Below are 22,178 nucleotides of genomic sequence, written 5' to 3'. Positions count from 1 at the left end.
AATTAACTCCCATGGATGGGTCCCACGTAGCGACGGCTCTGATTCGGCAACCCAGCTTCAGTTTCAAAGATGTATTAATAATGTAATTAAAATTGAAGGTGTCAGCTAAAGACTTAATTTATCGTTATGTTTGGGGATCCAATATTACTTTCATCACTTATCTTTTGATTAAAAATAATTAAAATTAATTGATGTATTGCTTTATGGATACATATAATGAGGATCGTGAGATGATAATTCCGTAGTGATAAATAATTTATCATATCATTATAAGATTATTTTGTAAGGCACGTAAACTAAGGTTATGGATGTCGTCTCGCTTGGAGCCAATATGGAGATACACATTTTTGGACAGTTTTACTCCGCGCAACATTGTCGCTGTAAAATCATAAATGAAAGACATTGTGATACTTCGAATTGATTTATCAAATTAAATATTTTAAATTAATAATTCACACTTATCCAATTAACTTAAGCTAAACATTTTAGTAAGTTATCCGATCATAACACCAACGCTAGTGGGGAAGCTGATGAGAGGGATAAGATGTGGGCAACTGCACAGTGGAAGCCCCAACCACAACCTTCCGATGACGTGAGAGCATCGAGGTGGGTGCCAACGTGAAGCAGAAGAATACAGCATGGGGATCCATCGAAGGGTTTGCGTCGTGCATCGCTCCTCGAACGACACCAACAAGCAATCAGTGGTGAGAAGTAGAAGACACATGCAAAGACGATTCTGAAGACATTAGCTTTTACCTGATTCCTCATCTCCATTTCTTTTCTCATGCAAGAGAGAATGGAAATACGAGCAAACAAAACATGCATATAGATGGTATATATCTATCTATCTAACATAGAACATTATCGAGGTGTACAGTAACTTCGATGCGAGATGATGGACTGCGGCATTCCATGGAACGAGCAGGTTGTTGTTGGCTCAGACAGTGTAGGATTGCTGAATGGTGCCGATGTCCAAGCCCTTCAGCCTCACCACCGACTCCACATGCCCTTTCAGCGTGTTTAGTTCCCTGAGCCTGCGAGTCCAAATTCAAGTCTCAGGGAAAAGCTACAACGATGTCGAGTGGATTTGATTTACAAAATGGATTATTTATCCAAATGGAAGTATCTGCTTCCGATCATCATGCAAGGATCAAGGTTGTATGGGTACAGACTTCGAATGCGAAAGAATATGGGGGAACTATAATCAAGCAGTTTTTTATGATCGGGGTTATCGATTGTACCTTGCAATCTCAGCTCGCCGTTTGGCTTCCTCTGCGATCTGATTCAGTTCGGTTACAGTGGACCTCTCGCTGAACTTGGTATCAGGTGGCTGCAGTCCGTGCAATGTTCTCTGAGCATGAGCCCACCTGAGTTCCCTTTCTTCCTTCCCGAAATCCTTCTTTCTTGTAAAAGCTATCTGCAAGAATAAATGATCCCAACCTTTTCAGAGTCGAGCAGAAAATTTGAACTCAGACGTGTTGTGCCACTGAGTTTCTTGAGTGTGTTACCCTTTGCTCGATGACGAGCTCCCAAGCTTTCCCACTCAGAGCATAGCGTATAAAGAATTTGATGATATCGAGTGGGAAGTAGAATATGAGGTTGTAAAGCCAAATGACCCCAGCCCAGCGCCATCCGATGCCTTTAATGGCAGCAAAGCCCCAATCAGCATATACCGCAATCAGTGTGGCAATCTGCATGAGCACATGGCAGTCGACAGAGGTCATCATAGTAACTGTGAATCATCTCTCTAGCGTATCATGATTGAGGAGAATCAAAACATTACCAGCTGAGCAGCCAAGAAAGCCGTAACAAGCAACAAACCAGGCCGCTCAATGAAGGACCAACTGCGGGATCGTGTCACAAATATGAGTGCCTGACTGATGATGCTGACTTGCAGGTAGATGGCAGAAGCAAGCTTTTGGAAGTCATCCTGTGTTGTCTTCTCAAGGCTTTCGACCTTGAATACCCTCTGCAATTATCAACCAGCAGGAGCATTACACAAAAGATCATTAACACAAAGGAAGGAAAAAGCAGGACTTCTAGGAGATCTGGGAGTCAGGAGCCCAGAGATTATGTATCCTTAGTTCTTTGGAAAGCATGACTGATTAAACACAATAGCTCACCGGGAAGAAATCAGTGTCATATGCAGCCCAGAAGAAAATGACTGTCATCATTGCTAAGTAGCCACCAAGGATGATTCCCGTTGCAAAAATCTCAGCCAGCTTCCAGCTGTCAGGAAGAGGAGATGGTTTGACCCTGTCCTTTGAGATGGTCATTATGGTACCTGAACATGGTGACGAAGTCATAGTGATTTGGAGAACACTACAAGTATTTGAATGGTCAACCATTGCAACCGGTAGAACTATCCCAATTGTCTGAAGTAAATAAAGGAGTGATTTCACACTGCCTCTTAAGCAAAACAAATGAGGCACAAAAAGGGAGCATTACCATCGTTGAGAACCGCAATGATAAGGACCATGAAGGGTGGAAAGTCGAACTTCCATATGAGTGCAAGCAGCATAAATCCCAGCTGTCCAAATAAACATATGTATCATAAGAATGGTAATCCAACTACCTGGTAAATCTCGTACCATACAAAATGTAATTATCTGTATTATTGGAATGAAACAGAGATTTTCAAAGTCAATTCACATGATTGTCCATGAGTCATGTGCTTCAACTTATGCTGCATGGTTCAGTGCAACATGAGGAGCTGAGTAACAGCATAAAATCCATTCAAAGCCAAGAATGTTTTTGAGACGCCAAGAGAAATTGCCAAGTTCTATTTGAGACCATTAAAAAGTAGCAGAAAGACAACCCGGTTGGTAATTTTGATGCTTGAACAGGACACAACCTCATATAAATGCAATTGCAAGTTTTTTTCGTAGGGTCAACCAGGAAAACATACCACAATTCGGATAGTGATGGAGACTGCATATATCTGCAAAAGCATGCAACCACTTTAGTACAGCAGTTTAAGCAAAAACAGGAGATAGATTCAAAGAGTCGTTTAGAAAAATCTACTGGTTGCTTATCATAGGCACAACTTACTGTATAATTTTTCATCCTCTGAAAGATCGCACGACTGGTCAAGACAGCACTGATAATGACACTCAGGCCAGGCTCAGTAAGAACAATATCAGAAGCACTACGAGCTGCATCAGTTGCATCTGCAACTGCTATCCCAATATCAGCCTTCTTTAAAGCAGGAGCATCATTTACTCCATCACCAGTCATACCACAAATATGCTTCCTTGCTTGCAAACGCTTAACAATCTCATACTTGTGCTCTGAAAGACCAGGAAGAAGGTATTGACTTTTAAAAATAAGCTAATACTAAGTGACTCAAGAAAGTGTATACTGATGACAGTACCTGGAAATACACCAGCAAAGCCATCTGCCTTCTCAATTAATTCATCAACTGGCAAAGCAACAATTGACTCATCCTTGTTTTGCCCCAATAAAGCTGATGATGGATACATGTTTGTACCCATTCCCAACCGACGTCCTGTTTCTTTTCCTATTGCCAACTGATCACCTGAGTAAACATTATTGCCAATCCAATAAGTTTTAGGCACGCTGCTTGTAAAAGATCAGGATTCTCTCTATCCATCTAAAATATTTAAGCTAACCTAAGAAAACCATGATCAAAGAACAACGATGATTAGTCCATCGATGATGAACATAATCAACTCAGGAAAGCAAAACAGTGTTTGTTACACTTTAGGAGATTCATTTGTAGTGTTTTCATTATCTCAGAATATTTTATTTCTCAAGTAGATACTTTCTTTACAAATTCCAGTGATGACCTCACAAAGCAATTAATAGATTGCATGGAAGCAAATCAAGAATGATATACAATTATACACTGTCAGGGAAACAGACCTGTGATCATTTTGACATTCACGCCAAGGTTTAGTGCCCTTCGGATTGTCTCTGCACTATCATGCCTAGGGGGGTCAAAAAGCGGCATAAGACCAATGAAGGACCAAGGACCTCCTGGACTCTCTTTCCTTCCATCTGGAACTTCCTGGAAAACAATTGAAATGAATTACCATCAGAAATATGGTCAAAAATATAGAAAAGAAGCATCTCCAGTTTACAACTACGAAAAACAACTATGTATTTGACACTATCTAGTTCACCTGATATGCAACAGCAAGTGATCGAAGCCCACGGTCTGCAAATTTGTCAATCACAGCATGGACTCTACGCTCTATCTCTGACTTATTGTGTGCGAGATTTAGAATCTGTGAGAATTGCATTAAGCAAAATCCCATTATAATACAACCATTGAAGAGTGCAGTGATCACAAATGTCATTGAAAATGTATAGATAATAATACCTGTTCTGGCGCACCTTTGCTGACCCGATACATTTTCCCCTCACTATCAACATAAGTTAACGCAGTCCTCTTGTCAGTAGGATTAAACGGTAGGAAATGTACTTCTTGAATTCCAGCACGGGCCTTTTAACACAAACAAAAATTCAAGAGAAGTGAATTGAATGCCAATAAAAATATAGATCGGATATAAGCCCAAGCAGTTACAGAATGCAGAAGTTTCAACTGACCTCCCTTGGGTCCGCAAGCATTCCAACTATCGCAGTGTCTATGGCATCTTGATTTTCAGTTCTTGAGGCTCTAGCAGCCATTAGAATCACAGTATCCTGGCTAACATCTCTTGAGAAAACCTAGTAAACAGAATAAATCAGGTGCCACAAACGTTTAGGTGAGAATATACCAAAAAAGAGGGATTTAGTCAGTATTGGGTGGTATCACATAAGCTAAAAGTCCGTATTTGTCTGACCTCAATAAGGTTCTTGTCCACGGTCAACTTGTTCAAAGTCAGAGTTCCAGTTTTGTCACTACATAGCACATCCATTCCAGCCATTTCTTCTATTGCAGTCATCCTTTTTGTGATTGCTCCCTGCAAGAATTCCAATGTGTCATAACCAACAGAGTCAACAAGATGTTGATCAGCTTAAAAATAGAACCCGGTAGTTTATCTAGGCAATTCCATCAAGCCAATGAGATGTTTTCAGCACTGATTTCTTTCAAGATAAATTCAATATATACAGATGCCCTTCCATTTGTTTCTTGTTAACCTATGAATGAAAAGATTTGCTTGGAAGATCTTCATTCCAATGACAAATTTGGCTACATGAACAATCACTGTTACCGATCAAAAACATTGGCAGAACAAATTTGTTTGAACTCTCAAATAAGATTTACTCATGCACACCTGCTGAGATAAGCGGTGAGATCCAATTGCCATTGTGACTGACAAAACGGTAGGCATGGCTATTGGAATCCCTCCAATGAGAAGAACCAAAAGATTGTCGATTCCAGGTCGGTAAGCACGATGCTGGATTGGATACATGACAATAATCTCTACGAACATTCCCACCGCAATTGAACATATGCAGAAGTTCCCAATTGCAGTCAACACCTGAATGGCACGCAGATGGCCAGAGCTTGTGAAATGGTTATTTCGACGAAGTCATCAACTGAAATAACAGGAAACTATAACAACATCAAAAGAAGGATAATGAAGCAACTTACCTTCTGGAAGTGGCCAACTTGGTTTGTGGAATCCACAAGGTGGGCAGCCTTGCCAAAGAATGTATGCACGCCCGTGGCAATAACGACAGCCTCAATCTCACCCTGTTTGCATGTTGAACCAGAATATACACCATCCCCTGGGCCTTTTGTGACCGGCAAAGACTCTCCAGTAAGGGCACTCTGCTCATTAAGTTCGAAGAGCATGAATGGAAGAGCATAAAATGCTTTTGAGCTCAAAATTGTGGAGTACAAACGGCATCACGGCAAGAACCTGATCAATTTTCAAGGGGTCTCCACCGAGGAGTCGGGCATCAGCAGGGATGATATCCCCAAGCTTGATGCTGATGATGTCTCCTGGGACGAGGATTGCCGCTTCCTCCTCGCTCCACTTGCCACCTCTAAGCACCTGTGCGTTCAATACTAACAGGTAAAACCTCAAGTGCGAAAAAATGATGGTCTTTTCTATTCGAACTGCCTTATCCTGCAACAGACAAGACTAAAGGGAGAAACAGAACAACGCAAGATTCAAGACCTTGGCTTTAGGGGCGAGGCGAGCCATGAGGGCGGCTGCAGCGTTACCGGCGTTGTTCTCTTCGATGAAGCTGATGGTGGAGTTGATGACGAGCAGAGTGATGATGCCCACAAAGTCCTGCCAATCTGGGGGCTTCCCCTGTTCGACAGAATTCACACGAGCAGCATCAAGTAAAGACAGTAGGAGGAGAAGAAGATGAATTAACAAGACAGACAACAGCAGACCCCTCCGTTGGCGAGGGCGATGGCCATGATGGCGGCGGCCTCCATGACCCAGGAAAGCGGGTTCCACATGAATCCCAAGAACTTGAGGACCTTGCTCTCCTGCGGAAGTAGCACCAAGAAACCGGCTCAAAAACCCACCCCAAAAATCACCAACAACGCATGTTGGAGGCAACAGAGGGGAAAGGAAAGCGAGTGAGAGAGAGAGAGAGAGCCGACCTTCTTCTCCTCGAGCTTGTTGGGGCCGAAGATTTCGAGCCGCTGCTGCGCCTGCTCGGCCGTGAGGCCCTCCCGCCCGCACCGCAGGTTCTCGAACACCTCCTCCAAAGGTATGTTCTCCTGCTCACATCCACCACCATCATCACAAGCTCACAAGAACAATAAAAGCAAGAAGAGAGGGACCAAAGTGTAACCAAATCCACGGCCTCCTTGAGGACAGCCTCCATCTCCACCGACTTATCAGCCATCTCTCTTCCTCCCCCTTCCCCTCCTCTCTCTCTCTCTCTCTCTCTCTCTCTCTCTCTCTCTCTCTCTCTCTCTCTCTCTAGTTCTTCACACAGTTCCTGGGTTCCTGGTAGGTAGGACGGCAATCCGCTGGTGGTGGTCGGGAAGGTCTCAAAGAAGAGGGAGCAGCAGAGGATGATGAAAGGGAGGAACTGAAGGCAGAAATGAAGCGGAGGAGGAGGAGGAGGAGAAGGGGGGTGGTGGTGATAGGAGTGGTGGTGGGTTGCAGGGGAAGAGGAGAACCACCACCACCACCACCTTGGTGGGTTTTATTCCAATGGCATGCCATCCATGTGTATACCGTGACGTCATCACAATTACATGTGGAATTCTATGGATTTCACCTTCTCCTCTTCTTTTTTTTCCACTTTTTCCAATAATATTTTCTTTAATTGAACTAAATATTATATATATATATATATCTAAATTAATTTAATATATCTCAAAACACAAGTTATCATAAAATAATATTAAGTACTTTTTTAATTTTTGGATTTTTATTTACATGTTTCTACACAGTTATATATATATATATATATATATATATATATATATATATATATCACTCTTAAACCAATGCAAAATAGAAAAAAATATGGAATACTCGCGAAAAAAGTTTCAAAAATAAGAAACTCAAAGGTAAAAAATATAAAAATATTTTTTTTATTGTGATAAATGATACCAAAGTAAAAACAAAAATACATGCCATTGGTTTTGCACGATGGATAAGATTGTGGACCGCAGAGGATTCCTCGAGTGGCAAAGAAAGGAAGCCCAAAAGCTGGCAATAATAGAGGAGGGGAATGCATCAATCTGCCTTGCTAACATTTAGTGGCCATCGCTATAGGAACAAAGCAAAGTAGGAGAAACCCACAAATCGATTCCTTCTTCTTATCACAATATTTTCATCATTGAGCAAATTATCTCAACAAATAATATAATTATAAGATATAATGTACGTTGGATTCTTTCATGCATTCATGAGTTAGATTTTGATTATGATGAGCTATGGTTGGTACCTCATATCATCCTATCCTATCCTATGAGTCTTGGATTCAAATTATTATACACTATAAAGATCTTTTCCTATTTGTTGCTATAAGAGACGTTATGTCGAATAAAATTTCAAATCATCATTGAGTTCAATATCTTATGTGCGAATTTATTAGATAAAGCTTTGAACCTTCTTCGTCATTTGGTAAGTAGATTTAGTACATCGTCATAAGATTAATATTTTATATGTAAAAATTTATCGGTGAGATTTTAAACTCTCACAACCTTTAATAGGTAGATTAGTACGTCACCCATATTGAACTAATATTTTAAGTTAGATTTTATCAGATGAGATTTGAAATCATCGATAATTGATAAGTGAATCTAATACATCCCCCCATACTAATATTATATTATTATTATTATTATTATTATTATTATTATTATTATTATAATATATATATATATATATATATATATATATATATATATATATATATATATATATATATATATATATATAATCTCAAAAGTTTTGAATCTTTCACTTTCTTGAGTGAGTCTCACATATCATTATCATCATACTAATATTTATCAATCTTTGATAAGTGAGTCCAATTTGATAGTCTTCGTCTCAAATCTAATCGATTATTAGTTTGATCATTGAGCATATACAATATATAAAATTTTAATTCCTTTAATAGTATATATATATATATATATATATATATATATATATTATTTTTGTGGATGAGGGTGACAAATGAACTAATCGAAAGAAATTTGATGAGGATGAATATATTCATTTTAATTTGATGATGACATGACAGGTGAACTAATAGGATTACAACCCTTTGTCATGGGAGTGATAGGTGCGCCTCCTACTCAAAATAATTCACATCCTCTTAATGTTTCCTATACTTCATCCTTCGTTACCTCTCCTAAAAGTGGCTAAAACTTTCACTTTCAAACAAAAAGAAAATATGCTAAATTAGCGTATTAATTTTTTTTTTATAACAAGTCGATAAAATTTTTTCGTCCTATCGAGGACCGACACACAAATGCTAACCTAACGTAAACGATAAAGTTGATTATCTAAACCTACTACAATGTCAATGTCAATCAATCAAAATAGAAAATATTCTTTGAATTATTATTTAAAAAAATAATTTAAAAATATTTTCTTAATTACATGTTATAAATAGAAAATTATTCTCTGATGATAATTTAAAAATATTTTCCTCCTTCAATTATCACGATAATTTATTTAATTAAATTAAAAATAGGCGTTCACTATTCTTCGAGATTCGTATGGTAGGATGATTATCACGATGCATTGAGGTTCTAGATAAGATTAGATTGGATCGACTATAGATTTGGAGACTAACATTACATATCTTAAGGAAAGCAACTCAGGTCGACTACCTTCTTCCGGTTCAAAAATAGTACACAGCTAACAGAGAGTTACTTGTCCTACTTAGCACCATGAAAGAGAGATGATGCCAACATGTGAAGTTGACACACACACACACAGGAGGAGGAGGAGAAGCGTGTGAGAATTCTCTTTCAACCATTTGATATAAATTTGTGCACATTTTTCCACCATGCAGCTCTATAGGTTTGGACTTCTCTCACACTCTCCAGGTGTTAGAAATTGCAGCCAACTCGATTTGGATCACCCACCCCACCATTTTTATCCTCTGCTTGGTGAGCTGTCTCAGAAGGCAGCAGGAAGAAGACAGAAGAAGGATAGCTACCTTTTACATGGCAGAGGAGTTGGGTTACTTACTTGTCCATTGGAAAAGAAGCTTCTTCGATTGGTTAATTAATTGCTCTGTTTCCTGTCACATGGGAAAACTTTGGTGACAAGTAGAAGCTAGTAATCTTTTGCCTGCCACCTTTTGTTGTTTCAGATGCAAGAGCTTGTGAGATTTTTATTCTTTTGTTACATCTTTCATCCAAGTTGATGGATCAGATAGACAAGGAAGATGCAGGATTAAAAGAAGAATGGTTGAGAATTTTGGATCAGATGGTAGGACTTTTCATCCACTGAAGTTTGTGAGAACAGATCAGTTCAGTAGTTGTGTTGGGTGAGACATCATGTCAAATTGAACAATGGGCTCTTATTTCTCTTCCAAAATGAAGGATTAAGTTTAATTTTCTTATATGAAACTCTGAAGTTTTTGTATTCTTCTGAGTTGAAATATATCAAATCGGATTAGATGTGACTAAAGTATTTACGTTAAAAAAAAGAATAATTCACTGATAATATGTTCGATAGGATCCTCCTCCTTCGATGCTCAATTTCGAAATAGGTCGAAAATGAAGAAATTACTAGATGGAGATATTAAATGTGAAATTAAAGAGAAAAGAGTTTGTCCATAGATTTTTTTTTATTTCAATTATATGATGTTGTAATAATTCTTTCTGAATGCAAGGTTGTGAAATTAATAAGGGCAAGAACATAAATTGTTTTCTTTCTTATTATTTATCAGACAAGAATAGATAGAATTTTATATCTTTTTTTTCTGTTTAGATTATTACTGATGAAACAGTATAAAGGACAGATATCATGACTTTTCTTTGTGATCTCAGACAAAGACAGATGTGGAGAAAGTTCAAATGATTTAATTACTCAGACCATAACTGCATAGTTTAGACACATCAAGAAATGTTTATTGTCTTTTGGTTCAAAGTAGGAGTAAAACACAACATACCTCTGTAGATGTAAGCAGCATCTAACCCAACCATTCATGATTGTCATGGAAAGACTACTTTATTTTTTTTGACAGGCAACAAAATAAACAGAGGCATTCTGGATAATGGAGTGGTTGATTTGACGAGGAATAAAGCATTGAAGCACGTTCGAAGATGAAGTTGATGTTGTGTTCATTCACCAAATGGATGCCTCAGCAGTGCTGCTTTCTTTGCATCACCTTTATAGGTTAAAAGTTGGAGGTACTGTTTGTCTTGTGGAGAAAGTTTGGACTCAGCCAATTGACAACCTAATACCTGATGTTTGGATGAGAAGATTATTCTATTCCATCGGGAAGTCATTCTTATGGTGCATCAACTTTATCAACTTTGTTTTTGATGTGACCATTAAACTTAGTGTCATTTTTCTAAGTTAAGCGCGCTTACACGAGAGCGTGTAAGAGCAATATTAAGTGCGCTTACTCGAGAGCAATATTAGGACGGATCCATGACTTCATTTTTCAAAGGTAAACATGCTTTCTCGAGAGCAATATTAGGATAGAGGACAGTGCTTGAAGCTCCAACTTAAAAAACATGGGGGAGCATGAAATGTTTAGCCCAACACTAATCTGACAATTTGACACCCATCTTGTGAGATCAACATGTTCATGAGATCTGATGTATTTTACCTAACACAGGTGTATCTTTTTCATCCAAACAAACATATAAACAATGAGGTTGCCAATCCAAATTAGTCATCCGTACTACACATTATAACTGGAAGATTAAGCTGCAAACACTCTGAGGGAAGACATTGGTAACCAAGGCCTAGCTTGGTGGTGGTTTAATCCTCCTGGAAGCAATGCACAAGCATTCAAAAGAGGAAGAGGAAGAGAGTAGTTGCATGATGAACTGCCAATTTAATCCTTCATCACAACCAGAGAGTAGAGAGTACAACCACATAGTTTGGTGATCTTTCTCCAGAGGTCATGCTCAAGTCATTCTTCTCCTTTCAATCTGTTTGTGGCTTTTCCTGGTGTTGCCATTATGCCTAAGTGATAAGAATCCCCCATTTGTTTCTCCCTTCACACTCTTTATGTCATGGATTACAAGACCAGTTTGTGTTGCACTCTCATTGCGAGGAACGCAAGGTATTGATTCCTGTGCACAGTTCACACAGAAGAACATCTCCTCCAATATGTATGGAATCACTTCTGTTCATAGTCTACCAGAATCTAATTCTTCTGTTCAGGGTGGAAATTCCATCTGCTTTTTTCCTCGGTTCGTAGAGCTAAGAATCAGATACCAGCACCAAGTTCTGTTGCACTGAAACATATGGATTTCATCAGCTTCTCCACTGTATTTAAAGGACTTCGATCAGACAAAGATAGCTCAATTTGTTTGTTGTGGAAAGAACACTTCTCTGAAGCTAAGAGGAAGAATGGGTAATTTGTTCTCCAGGACAAGCAGCGGTCTGGTCATCACAATCCACAGCAAAGGAAAATGGAACCAGCACTGGCAGTCGCATTTGGCATCCAACAAGCTGGTACATACTAATACCCACCAATCCAAACCCCAACCTTTTGCAGTCTTCATCTTCTTGATGACTCCACTTGTTGCATTGCAAGATGGTGATTGACTTCTCGTCGTCCAATTGCGGGCCATGCCGTTTCATCAAGCCGGAGATCAATGCCATGGCGGCAAGGTACACTGAGATCGAGTTTGTCAAGATTGACGTCGACAAGCTCATGGTGAGTTCCACTCTATCTGCTTCACTACCATCAGTTTATGCCACTTCAAACTGAAGAGCTTACGGTTGGGGTGATCTACCGCAGGAGGTGGCGGAGAAGTGGGACGTGGAGGTGGTGCCGACTTTTGTGCTGGTAAAGAGAGGGAAGGAGGTTGGCAGAGTTGTCGGTGCCGACAAGAAGGAGCTCGAGGAGACGATCCAGCAGCAGCAGCAGCATCAGCAGCGGTACTGAAGAAGGAGAACCGATGCTTCATTTCTCCTGCAGATGAATGATGGGAGCTCTTCATTCCCTTCCTTTCCCTTCTTCCTTCTAGGCAAACTTGTTCTAGGGTTTATGCTCTTGTTCCATTCTCCTAGCTGCTGCTGTGTTGTATGAATCAATCAATGAATGAAGTTTTCATAGTAAGTCATGAATATGCAAGTTAATTGAAGTTATTGCACGGAAGATGAGGAATTCTGAAAGGCAAACATCATGCATGAATTTAATGTAAACAATTGTTTCACGTGAGATGAGGATCGACCATTCTTAAAAGTTCATATTGCACCCACATAGAAAAAGGGAGGAGGAAACATCTAACCTCAGCTCTCTCATCTCTGAGCTCTCCGACACTGATCAGTTCAGGTAAGATCCAACCCGCATCACCATTCTGTAAGTTCCAGCTTTGTTACACATAAGAAACTATGCCATCTTTCTGAACTAATAGCAGTATGTGTATATGTGTTCCAATCGTGCATTCAACCATTGCCAATTCATATCATCAGCTGAACAGTTCATTCTTACTGCAACCAAATTATGGTGTGCATGCTTAGCTTTTCAGAATTTTCCTCCATCAAGATTACCCTTTTCCTTCTCCTCCTGCTACCTATTGTTGTAACTAAATACATCGTTAAACATGATGCATGCATTTAATGTAAACAATTGTTTCACGTGAGATGAGGACCGAACATTCTTAAAAGTTCATATTGCACCCACATAGAAAAAGAGCGGAGGAAACATCTAACCTCAGCTGTCTCATCTCTGAGCTCTTCTACACTGATAAGTTTAGGTAAGATCCAACCTGCACCACCATTCTGTAAGTTCCAGCTTTGTGACACTCATAGGGATCTATGCCATGTTTCTCAACCAATAGCAGTATGTGTATGTGTTCTAATCGTGCATTGCAACCACTGCCAATTCATATGATCAGCTGAACAGTTCGTTATTACTGCAACCAAATTATGGTGTGGATGCATAGCTTTTCAGAATCTTCTTCCATCAAGATCATCCTTTTTCTTTTCCTCCTGCTACCTACTCTTGTAACTTAATCCACCAGGTTGCTCAAGTGTTTTCTCGTCTACAGGCTCGAGCCCACTGATGCTTTACAACTGTTTATGAGAAACTCTCTTCTAATCATTTTGTTTACTTCAACCTCCTGACTTGGTCTTCATGTTTACACAGGTTCAGAACTCTTGACATGGCTGCAACTGCAACTCAAAAAGAACAGAGTGAACCAGATGGATTTGCTGCAAATCCATGGCACCTCCGGGCCCTGCATCAAGCAGGTAAAATGCCCTGTGAGGACCCAGATCTGATCATGGTCCCATGGCTCGAAAGGTCCGTCCATTCCATCATCGTGATGGCAGTCGCTGCCTGGTGTGATCAGAGAGCGGCGGAGGATCTCTGTTTGCAGTTCACCAGCAAAATTACCACCAATGGCAGCATTATCTCACCATTCTCTTCTCCATGGTTGATCCCCACTCATCATTCTTGGTCTCTGGGCTTAGGTTGATCTGCAACTTTGGAGAAGAACAGGATATTTCTACGTGCATCTATCCATCAAGTTTTCCAAAGAAACAGCTGAACACAGATCAGGCGTTGCAATATGGAATGTGTTTGTGACTTCACAGGTCATGGAAATATAAACCAGGGGTAAAGTCTCTAGTGATGTGTTGCACTCCTAAAATCTTCTTCCCATTTAAGCTCTCAAATTTTGCTACATTAAGCATGCAACAGCAGACCAAAAAAAGAATGGCATTACAGCAATGCAACTTATTGATGAAATCTATGCAAAATGCACATAAGACCCTGCACGAGGTAAGGTTATCGCATTTGCCGAGTAAAAGATAAATTTATGAATTTACTCCCAGGAAAATTAGATTCATGGATGTCTACGTTTGATGAATGTACAAATCAACATGTGTATGCATACTTCTCAAAGAATATATTTATAATCCAAAGCTTCAAAAGGGCAAATATTAAGATGCAAATGCTTACAAGGTTTGGGATCTTCCAGTACTGAAGTCCCATCTAATTCAGCATTCAGCCATCAGTTCTGGACAGAAGCTCTAGGTTATTGCACCATCCCAACAAATGCCCAGTTCTTGGATAGTATGTCATCTGGACTGGAAGAGGTGCTTGGAAAGCGGTAAGGATCAGCCTGGTTAGTATCTAAAATTTACCCAACAATTCATACAAAAAGCACAGAGAAAAATGAGGCAAAATTTTGCTGAGAGCTATGCTCATCATTAGTTATCAGTCTTTAGAACAAAGGGCGATGAACTATCATGATCAGATCACCGTTCGTGCAAAAAGCACCACCTACAGAAAGAAGACATCACACAGGTTGTCTGTTTGCTATCGGAATATGAAGAACAAAGCTGAACTGGAACATTAGACTGAATCAGTCGCGTGTGTGGCTGCAACAATATATAGATCCCAACCAGGTATGCATATCATCAATCGACAATAAGGAGGTTATTCTCATGACCATTGTTGTGCACGATAGGGTGCAGTGGATCAGTTTTCCACACACCATCAACAATGAACTTGATCTGTTCCAAAACACAATAGTATTTTGTTGTCCTCTGGAATCATGTGAAAGAATCAGTGGTCAAGAGATGAACTGTCGCTTACCTCATACCGGCCAGGGTACAATTTTAGCTGTAAAGTGAAGATACAGGAACTTGATCTTTCCATCCTTCTCTGAAAATATCATATTGAAACATTATAAATAAGCCAGAATCCACAAATTTATGTGATGAAATGAATATAAGAAAACTAGAACATCTGAAGTTATAAAACATAATATATCACATGACAAAAAGTAGGAATATCAGATGATACTCAATTTGTCGAGCTTCGAGTTAACAGCCCCACGTGTCCATGGGGACCATCATGGACAAGTGGTGAACTCACAGTTGAAACAGTCAAATCAAATTATGTGGATGATTTTAAGCAGCTGGCCAGCAAGTGGCTAGTTCAAGAGTCAAGTATGCTGCAAGTGGTCAGCTTAAAAGCCAGGCAAGATGTTGCATGATTCAGTTGTGGGATTGATATAAGATTGGTAACACTTTCGGAGTTGCATGAGAGCTGATGGCTGCATGTAGATGACATGGCCAAAGTTGAGTCAGTACGTATGTGGTTCAGATAGTCTATGCTACAGAGCTATGATGTGATTGAGACAGCCTGTGGCAGGGTGGAGTGATGATCAAGATCTCACAAATTACTTGTGGTTTGATGCTCAAGTGAATAGTCTTTTCCTCGGATGATGTCTCACATGTGTCTTTGGCCCCTTTGCCAATGAGCAGGTTCCAGGTCTCCCTCCAATCAAAATTCAAGGACATCATCTGCTCTCACCAATTCTTTCATGCCAAGCAGGCAGCCTTGGAAGACAGAACTGGTCCTCTAAATTCTTATGCCAAGTAGCAACTGAGATATCAAGAGAAGCATGAGCATTCGTCTACCATCTCTCCTTAGTTTCTTAAAAAAATTACTTACAGCATTCTCATATTCTGAAAAATTACATGGCGGCATGAAAGATGCAACCATTATACTTTCAAGTGTTTCCCATTGTAGGATTCCTTTGATCATAATTATAAAGTTTATGCTAATCAAGCAGGCATATATCAAATTAGCAGACGGAACTGACCAATCAAAAACTACTATCGAGTGAGAGGTACCCAACTAATCAATGATAGCGAGCTTTCCAACTTTTTTTAGAGATTCTGGGACAAAATAAAATTTTATCTCCCGGACAGGTTACACTCAACAGCCAAAACTAAAAAAAAGCTCAAAAAGAACAAAATTAAAGCCCACATTCATTGATCATAGTTCTTATAATTATTTACATTCATAAACATATGAATTAAAACTAAATCCACATTTTACCATGTAACAATATACATCATCTATCACACAAACTGACTCTGAAAACCATAGAATAAACAAACCTGACCAGTCCACCCATCAAAAGACCCTGCAAGTAAAACCTCTGAAGCAGAATTAGGCCAGACTATATAGGCCATACGAAGAAGATGTAAAGCATTTTGAGCAGCATCAATTCTTTTCTGTCTCTCTTCCATTACTTTTCGTGCTTCCCTATGAGATAAACACCAAGATCACTAACAAATATAGTGAGGACAGAATTCAGGAAAGATTCAAGACAAAGCTATGAAAATTGCCTACATGATCTTAAAAGACAAGTTTCCTTCTAAAATTGCCAATTTTGCTCGAACTGACTGCAACTTATCTCGGGCATTCACTATCTCAGTCTCTTGGAATTCCCAAGCATCAGAAGGTCTATGTAGCTCATCTATCGAGTTTCCTTGGTGCTGAATAACCACAAATAATTGAGAATACTAGTTGAATTTTTAAATTTTCACTGTTATATAAGACTAAATGACAACTGAGTAAATAAACCAAATTAAATCCAATATGTGATACAGATATTTGCACATCATATGAGCAAATTGTTTTCTTCATGTTTTCAGAATCCAATGACATTCCACATAATATATACCGAGGACTACATAAATATCTACTACCTCGGTTGCAAATTAAGTCATGCAAACAAGATTCAATATAAAATTATCCTAGACATGAAATGAGGTCTTTAAGAAAGGACAAAGAAAAGACAAGCATACTATACGTTCATCACAAAAAAAGTTGAAGCACCAATAGTACACAAACCTCAATTGTATTCTTTCTTCAAAGGTTATTAATATATTGGTCCCTATATTTGGATTAATTACTGAACAATTCTCACTTTTTTATTTTATATAATCCAACACCACTACTTTTAAGTTTACACGAAACTAATCTCTCATTTTTCATCTAAAGATTAGCATATTATAGTATTTTTAATCATTTTTAACTCATTACAACGTATTCATGAAACTAATATCTCATTTTTCATCTAAGAAACAACAGTAAACAAATTGATAAGATTTTATACAAGAAAGGAATAATAAATTAACAAAAAAATGAAAAGAAGTGTATTCAATTATCATATGTTTCTTTAAACAAAGGGGTAATAATGTCATTTTGCATGTCTGGTTAGGGTGAGAAACTGAATTAAGTTATATTTTATCAAATAGCTGGCAAAGGTAAATGATGGAAATTGAAATGTGATATAAAAAAAGGCACTGTTAAATGTTAATAACTTTCATCCAAAGGTTAGAAAAAGAAACGTCACAAAAGATCAGTACAATAATAACCACATCAATACAAAAAATTAGATGCAGCAATTACGTTGACTACATAAACTTGGAATCACCATCTGATTACTGAGACAGCAGATTTTAACATCTTCAGAAAGATAACTAACCATAAGTCCAAGGGTTAAAGATTCAAGAAGCTAATATACTTAAGCAATTATGTTTTCTAGGAGTTTTCCACAATCTTTAAGATGAATGTAAAGATATTGCATCCCATATTGATAGGTAAAGAAACACTAAACAATGAGATATGAAGGAAAATGCACAGATTGTAAAGTCCACAAACAAATTATACATATTAACAAAAAGAAGAAAGACATGTCATACCTTATGTGAAACAACACCATTAGCTCTAGATCTAACTAACCAAAGTGCAGAGCTAAGATCTGCCTCCAAGTGCTGAAGATGTAAATGTCTCTGACTTTTGTCAGCAAATGACTCCTTCATCCCATTATGAGACATAAATGAGTTCTGAGTTTGTATATGCATAGTGCTCCATTCAACTTTTAAAGAGTCATCCTCTAACATCTTTCTGTCATCAGTGGGAACAGTTTCAGCAACTGCAAAGCACAAAGTTTGTGACATGAATTGACATAGAAATTTAAATTGCAAAGCACAATTTGTGAAAGTACTGTCGAACTCCGCTATAGAAAAACCTGCCCTTTGAATGCTCCAACTCCTCCACGTCTGGCACTGAACTTTTTGTGCCATTAACATCTTCCAATTTCCCACCTTGAGTATGTACACCATCAGAATCATGTAAAAAGAAATATTCAGATTCTGCTGAATCATATTGATGTTTCTCTCATTGCCAGAAACAGCCAACTTATGGGCAATTAATACTACATATGAATTAATGAAAGATCTAAATTTGTAAAGACTTGCATAAACATAATTTTCAAAAAGGGACAATTCATTAATAAAAGATGTGATCATCAGTTTGTGGACCAGCATCAGAAAAGGTATAATCCAAAGCTTCCATCAAACTCAGGCACAGCCAACCCAGCATATAAACAAGGCTAAAACCTTTGCTTGGTGTTGGGACCAATCTTGTTTCATTTTACACAATCTATCAATGTTGTCACAAGTCCAGGCAGTCTGCCTAGGTGCTTGAGATAAGTGCCGTATATGGATCATCCATGGACTGGGGGACAATCTATATCCTATTCAATATATCAACAGATTAGGTAATAACTGGATCATCTAAGAATAAGCATGAGCCACATCTGATTCTAATCAGATTGGTTCGCAGACTGGGTTGGAGTGAGGGATGGATAGCCAAGGCAGATCATGATCCAAATTAGTATGGATTATCTGGTTAGGATTTGAGGTTCTAAATCCAAAAAGATGTAATCTAACAAAAACTAGAAAAAAACCTAGTATCTAGTTTACAGTGTATTTTATGCATATGATTATCATATGTGGTGATGACTCATATCTCCAGTGGTGGCTGAAATGACTCGGAGGCTAAGGAAGGCTGATCATGAGTTGCCTGTGAGGGACTCTCCAATACTAAATTAGCACAAGGATAAAGAGGAGACAAGAAAAGAAAGGACAACAATCAGAGACATAATGTCGTGTTTGGTTCTGTGCCACTGCACAATATGACATACATTAAACTCATCAAAGATCCCCTATAATAAAAGTCAAAAATCAAAATTAAGAGGACAAAAAATGATATTTTGTATCACCATTGTCAAAACCCTAAATTATAGTCTAGGCACCTATTAATGATACAAGCCTCCATGGAAATGCTGAGTGCCCTGCAGATTACAAGAGGGTTGGCACTGCGGTCACCATCTGCTGGAGCAAAAGGTAATAGATTTCCCTGAGCTTTCATATCATTTTCTCTGATTCTTTATCCCTCTTCCAAAATCCAATACTAAGTTAATATGGACAATGGAAGAAAAACATACAAGCAAAATCCACTGAACACCATGTGATTAACTGAACTGATTAAAATCGATCCAGATTACCAGAATGGGGATGACTAAAGAAGATGATGTAAGGCTGCAAGTTTGGTTATAAATTTCAACAAGGTACAAGTTTCTAGAACCTTATATTTATCACTAATAACTTTGTGGGATATTGCTAATGAACTCTCAAATTAGTTAGATCTTCTTGCTCAAATAGAAAAATTATCATTGACTACTTTCTCAATTGCTCCTTTCCAAAATGAAATCACATGCTTAATATTTCACTAGCAACATAAATTGCCACATTAAAATTAAAGGGGGTTTGGCGGCAAAGCATAGCTATCATTGGAAAAGAGGAAAAAAAAAACATAGCAATTTATTTTCTTACATATATCTGATACCTATAATTCCTTTCATCAAAACTCATGCTTCTTCATCATAACTGTGGAGTGCAGCAAAGCAACAGAATGTTTTACACATATTATCTCTGTCTACTAGGTGGGCCTTCAGACTTCAACAGCTTCAAATTTGTTGAACTCAGAGTTCAAAGTTTTAGAGATAAAAAAAAAAAACTGAAAACCAACAAACACAATGTCATGCATCATCAATTTTTTCCCAAATAATTACGTGTGCAACTCCATTGTCTATGCTAATGTTGAAAAAGAGAATCATTCAAGAAAGTGTTCTCCTTAGATATCACCTAAAAACACCATAGATTTCCCTCGTGTGAGACTGGTGTCACTCATCTCTTTGTAACAAAATGTACTATCAGCCTATTCTCCATGCGATATCTCACATCCATTTAAATAATTATTCTCATCTCATGCATCATTGTTGACTTCTGATCTACTTCTAAGCAGATACCTTCTAGTTAAACTATCATGAATCTGTTAGTACTAAACTATCTCATCTATGCTAATATAACAGAAGCTACTTTGTTACAGACAATATGGATCCAACAGATGAATGTACCAAACCCCTACGCATCAGGCATGATTTTTATGAAGCACTAAGCATGGAGGGAAGTTCGTAAGGGACATAGGCTGTCAAGCATCTTACATTGAGGTTTAACATATCAGAAATGTTGCATACGGCAAAAACTTTGTCTTACTCCAAAAATCTTTCCTTAAGGTCGTGTTGTTAGAGATACAAAAGGTGCACCAAAGACAAGCTGAAACTTCCTGATGTGCATTAGATTAACAAAGTTGGTACATCCAAAACCATAACCGGCAATAGGTGATCCTAACCCAATCAAAGGCAAACTCACATGTTGCATATATTGTACTGCAGCTTTGGCCGTTAGGCAACAACTCATAAGACAATATAGATGATAAGAATTTATCAAGGAACAATCTAAATATCTTAGATGCCAGAAGAGAAGCAATAGCAGCTTCACTATGATAAGCAAGCTAATTGGTCTCTATCTTAAACCCCGACAAAAAGAAAACCAACCTGTATCTCCTGGATCATGCACAGCATTCCTCCATGAGTCTCGACCATTCACCACTTTCCCTCTTGAAGCCAGCGCAAGAGAGAAGCTCCTCTCTTTCTCCAGCCTGCTCAATATCCCCTCGACCCCACCATCCTCGAGATTCTCCATCTCCCTTAAAAGTATTCAAACAAACAATCAAAGAAACAAGTTAACCAGAGCAGCAATGAATAACGAGTTAATAAATCAACGAATCATTCAAGAAACGTAAGCTTCACTCACAATGATCTCCCGGAAAAAGATGGGGCAGCGGAACGATCCTCACAACCCAGAGCAGTTGCAGGATTAGTCCCCAAAGAACCGTTAAGAACCCTTTCTTGATAGACTTCACCATCTTCTTGAGCGACGTCACTCATTGATTGCGACCCATCGATTACTTCCTCGCCGCCATCATCAAGATCCCACCCAAAGGTGAGCCAGCCGCCCTGCGCAGCCACGGTCTCCGCCAAGTCGGCCCTCCCGGCGGCGACGAGCTCGTCCCTGGTCGGGAAGTCCATCGGCTTCGCGGACCTCCGCATGAACTCGTAAAGCTCGGCCTCCACGTCCATACTCCTTGGCGCCATCGCAAACGCATCCTCCTCCTCCCTCGCTTTCACGACGATCTCCTTCCTCCTCCCACTCCTCCATCCGCAGATTCTAGTCCTCGACGGGTGGAGCACCCCTAAAGAACCGATCTTGGCATGGAATGGAGCTACGAATCTCGGCGTGGGGAGGGAGGGGAGGAAAGAGGAAGGAGTTGCGACGGAAGGAGGAGAATACATATCCCCACATCACCCCAAGCCGCAAGCTTTGCGGTCAGCGGAGGAGGGATCTGTAGTGCCGCAAAAAGGTGCGCCTTTCTTGCTTGCCTCCTCAACAAGCGAAGCAAAACGGAATCAATTAAAGAGGCACAAGGAATGGTAGAAAGCAAAAAAAGGAGGGAAGGGGAAAGAAAGAATTAACGGAAGGAGAGGAAATGTTGAGAGCTGGAGAACAAGAATTCTCTCACGGACAAGATCTCGGCTTGGTTCTTCTCTCTGAAAGAAACGGGAGAAGAATGGA

General features: G+C 39.0%; 3 protein-coding genes across 6 annotated transcripts; 1 reads left to right on the top strand and 2 right to left on the bottom strand.

Annotated features, from left to right (window-relative positions):
• Window positions 1-719: 719 nt before the first annotated feature.
• Window positions 720-7,062, bottom strand: LOC135649490 (plasma membrane ATPase 1-like). The gene is made up of 21 exons (XM_065167886.1): window positions 6,730-7,062; window positions 6,536-6,655; window positions 6,320-6,418; window positions 6,096-6,233; window positions 5,835-5,969; window positions 5,564-5,743; window positions 5,244-5,450; window positions 4,809-4,928; window positions 4,573-4,692; window positions 4,346-4,468; window positions 4,146-4,250; window positions 3,886-4,030; window positions 3,374-3,538; window positions 3,052-3,290; window positions 2,909-2,941; window positions 2,449-2,530; window positions 2,124-2,284; window positions 1,784-1,969; window positions 1,509-1,691; window positions 1,242-1,417; window positions 720-1,034 (listed from the first exon to the last, which is right to left on the bottom strand). Exons 1-21 carry the CDS (start codon window positions 6,781-6,783, stop codon window positions 938-940), a joined length of 2,868 nt encoding a protein of 955 aa, XP_065023958.1. The 5' UTR covers window positions 6,784-7,062; the 3' UTR covers window positions 720-937.
• A 4,128-nt stretch (window positions 7,063-11,190) lies between these two features.
• On the top strand, window positions 11,191-12,663 carry LOC103997591 (thioredoxin H2-1). The gene is made up of 3 exons (XM_009418861.3): window positions 11,191-12,053; window positions 12,136-12,258; window positions 12,343-12,663. Exons 1-3 carry the CDS (start codon window positions 11,949-11,951, stop codon window positions 12,487-12,489), a joined length of 375 nt encoding a protein of 124 aa, XP_009417136.1. The 5' UTR covers window positions 11,191-11,948; the 3' UTR covers window positions 12,490-12,663.
• A 1,427-nt stretch (window positions 12,664-14,090) lies between these two features.
• On the bottom strand, window positions 14,091-22,035 carry LOC135586712 (protein FLOURY ENDOSPERM 6, chloroplastic-like). Of its 4 annotated transcripts, none has more exons than XR_010501453.1 (9): window positions 21,360-22,035; window positions 21,101-21,252; window positions 18,393-18,464; window positions 18,060-18,292; window positions 16,702-16,847; window positions 16,467-16,614; window positions 15,151-15,219; window positions 14,512-14,651; window positions 14,091-14,230 (listed from the first exon to the last, which is right to left on the bottom strand). XR_010501453.1 is itself a non-coding variant. In XM_065169167.1 (8 exons), exons 1-8 carry the CDS (start codon window positions 21,896-21,898, stop codon window positions 14,973-14,975), a joined length of 1,455 nt encoding a protein of 484 aa, XP_065025239.1. In that variant the 5' UTR covers window positions 21,899-22,035; the 3' UTR covers window positions 14,729-14,972. The 4 variants fall into 4 exon arrangements, 2 of the variants coding, with proteins under 2 accessions (XP_065025239.1, XP_065025240.1); XR_010501454.1 differs by having other exon boundaries at window positions 14,512-14,639; XM_065169167.1 differs by lacking the exons at window positions 14,091-14,230; window positions 14,512-14,651 and adding an exon at window positions 14,729-15,068.
• Window positions 22,036-22,178: the final 143 nt, after the last annotated feature.

Source organism: Musa acuminata, chromosome BXJ3-9, assembly GCF_036884655.1.
Source record: "Musa acuminata AAA Group cultivar baxijiao chromosome BXJ3-9, Cavendish_Baxijiao_AAA, whole genome shotgun sequence".
In the NCBI taxonomy this organism is placed as follows: Eukaryota; Viridiplantae; Streptophyta; class Magnoliopsida; order Zingiberales; family Musaceae; genus Musa; species Musa acuminata.
Note: the sequence above shows the minus strand (reverse complement) of the source record. Positions and strands in the feature narration are given on the sequence as shown.

Bases quoted from the DNA above. Each gene is read 5' to 3' on its own strand.
- LOC135649490 (XM_065167886.1), bottom strand. From the start codon at position 6,783: ATGGCTGATAAGTCGGTGGAGATGGAGGCTGTCCTCAAGGAGGCCGTG. The intron at 4,693-4,808 runs GTCAGACAAATA...TCTGTTTACTAG, and splicing joins TGGACAAGAACCTTATTGAG to GTTTTCTCAAGAGATGTTAG. The intron at 4,251-4,345 runs GTATTATTATCT...CAATTCTCACAG, and splicing joins GCAAAGGTGCGCCAGAACAG to ATTCTAAATCTCGCACACAA.
- LOC103997591 (XM_009418861.3), top strand. From the start codon at position 11,949: ATGGGTAATTTGTTCTCCAGGACAAGCAGCGGTCTGGTCATCACAATC. The intron at 12,054-12,135 runs GTACATACTAAT...TTGCATTGCAAG, and splicing joins ATTTGGCATCCAACAAGCTG to ATGGTGATTGACTTCTCGTC. The intron at 12,259-12,342 runs GTGAGTTCCACT...GATCTACCGCAG, and splicing joins TTGACGTCGACAAGCTCATG to GAGGTGGCGGAGAAGTGGGA.
- LOC135586712 (XM_065169167.1), bottom strand. From the start codon at position 21,898: ATGTATTCTCCTCCTTCCGTCGCAACTCCTTCCTCTTTCCTCCCCTCC. The intron at 18,465-21,100 runs GTTGGTTTTCTT...TACATACTCAAG, and splicing joins GCATGATCCAGGAGATACAG to GTGGGAAATTGGAAGATGTT. The intron at 16,848-18,059 runs GTATGACATGTC...GTGGTTATTCAG, and splicing joins ATGGTGTTGTTTCACATAAG to CACCAAGGAAACTCGATAGA.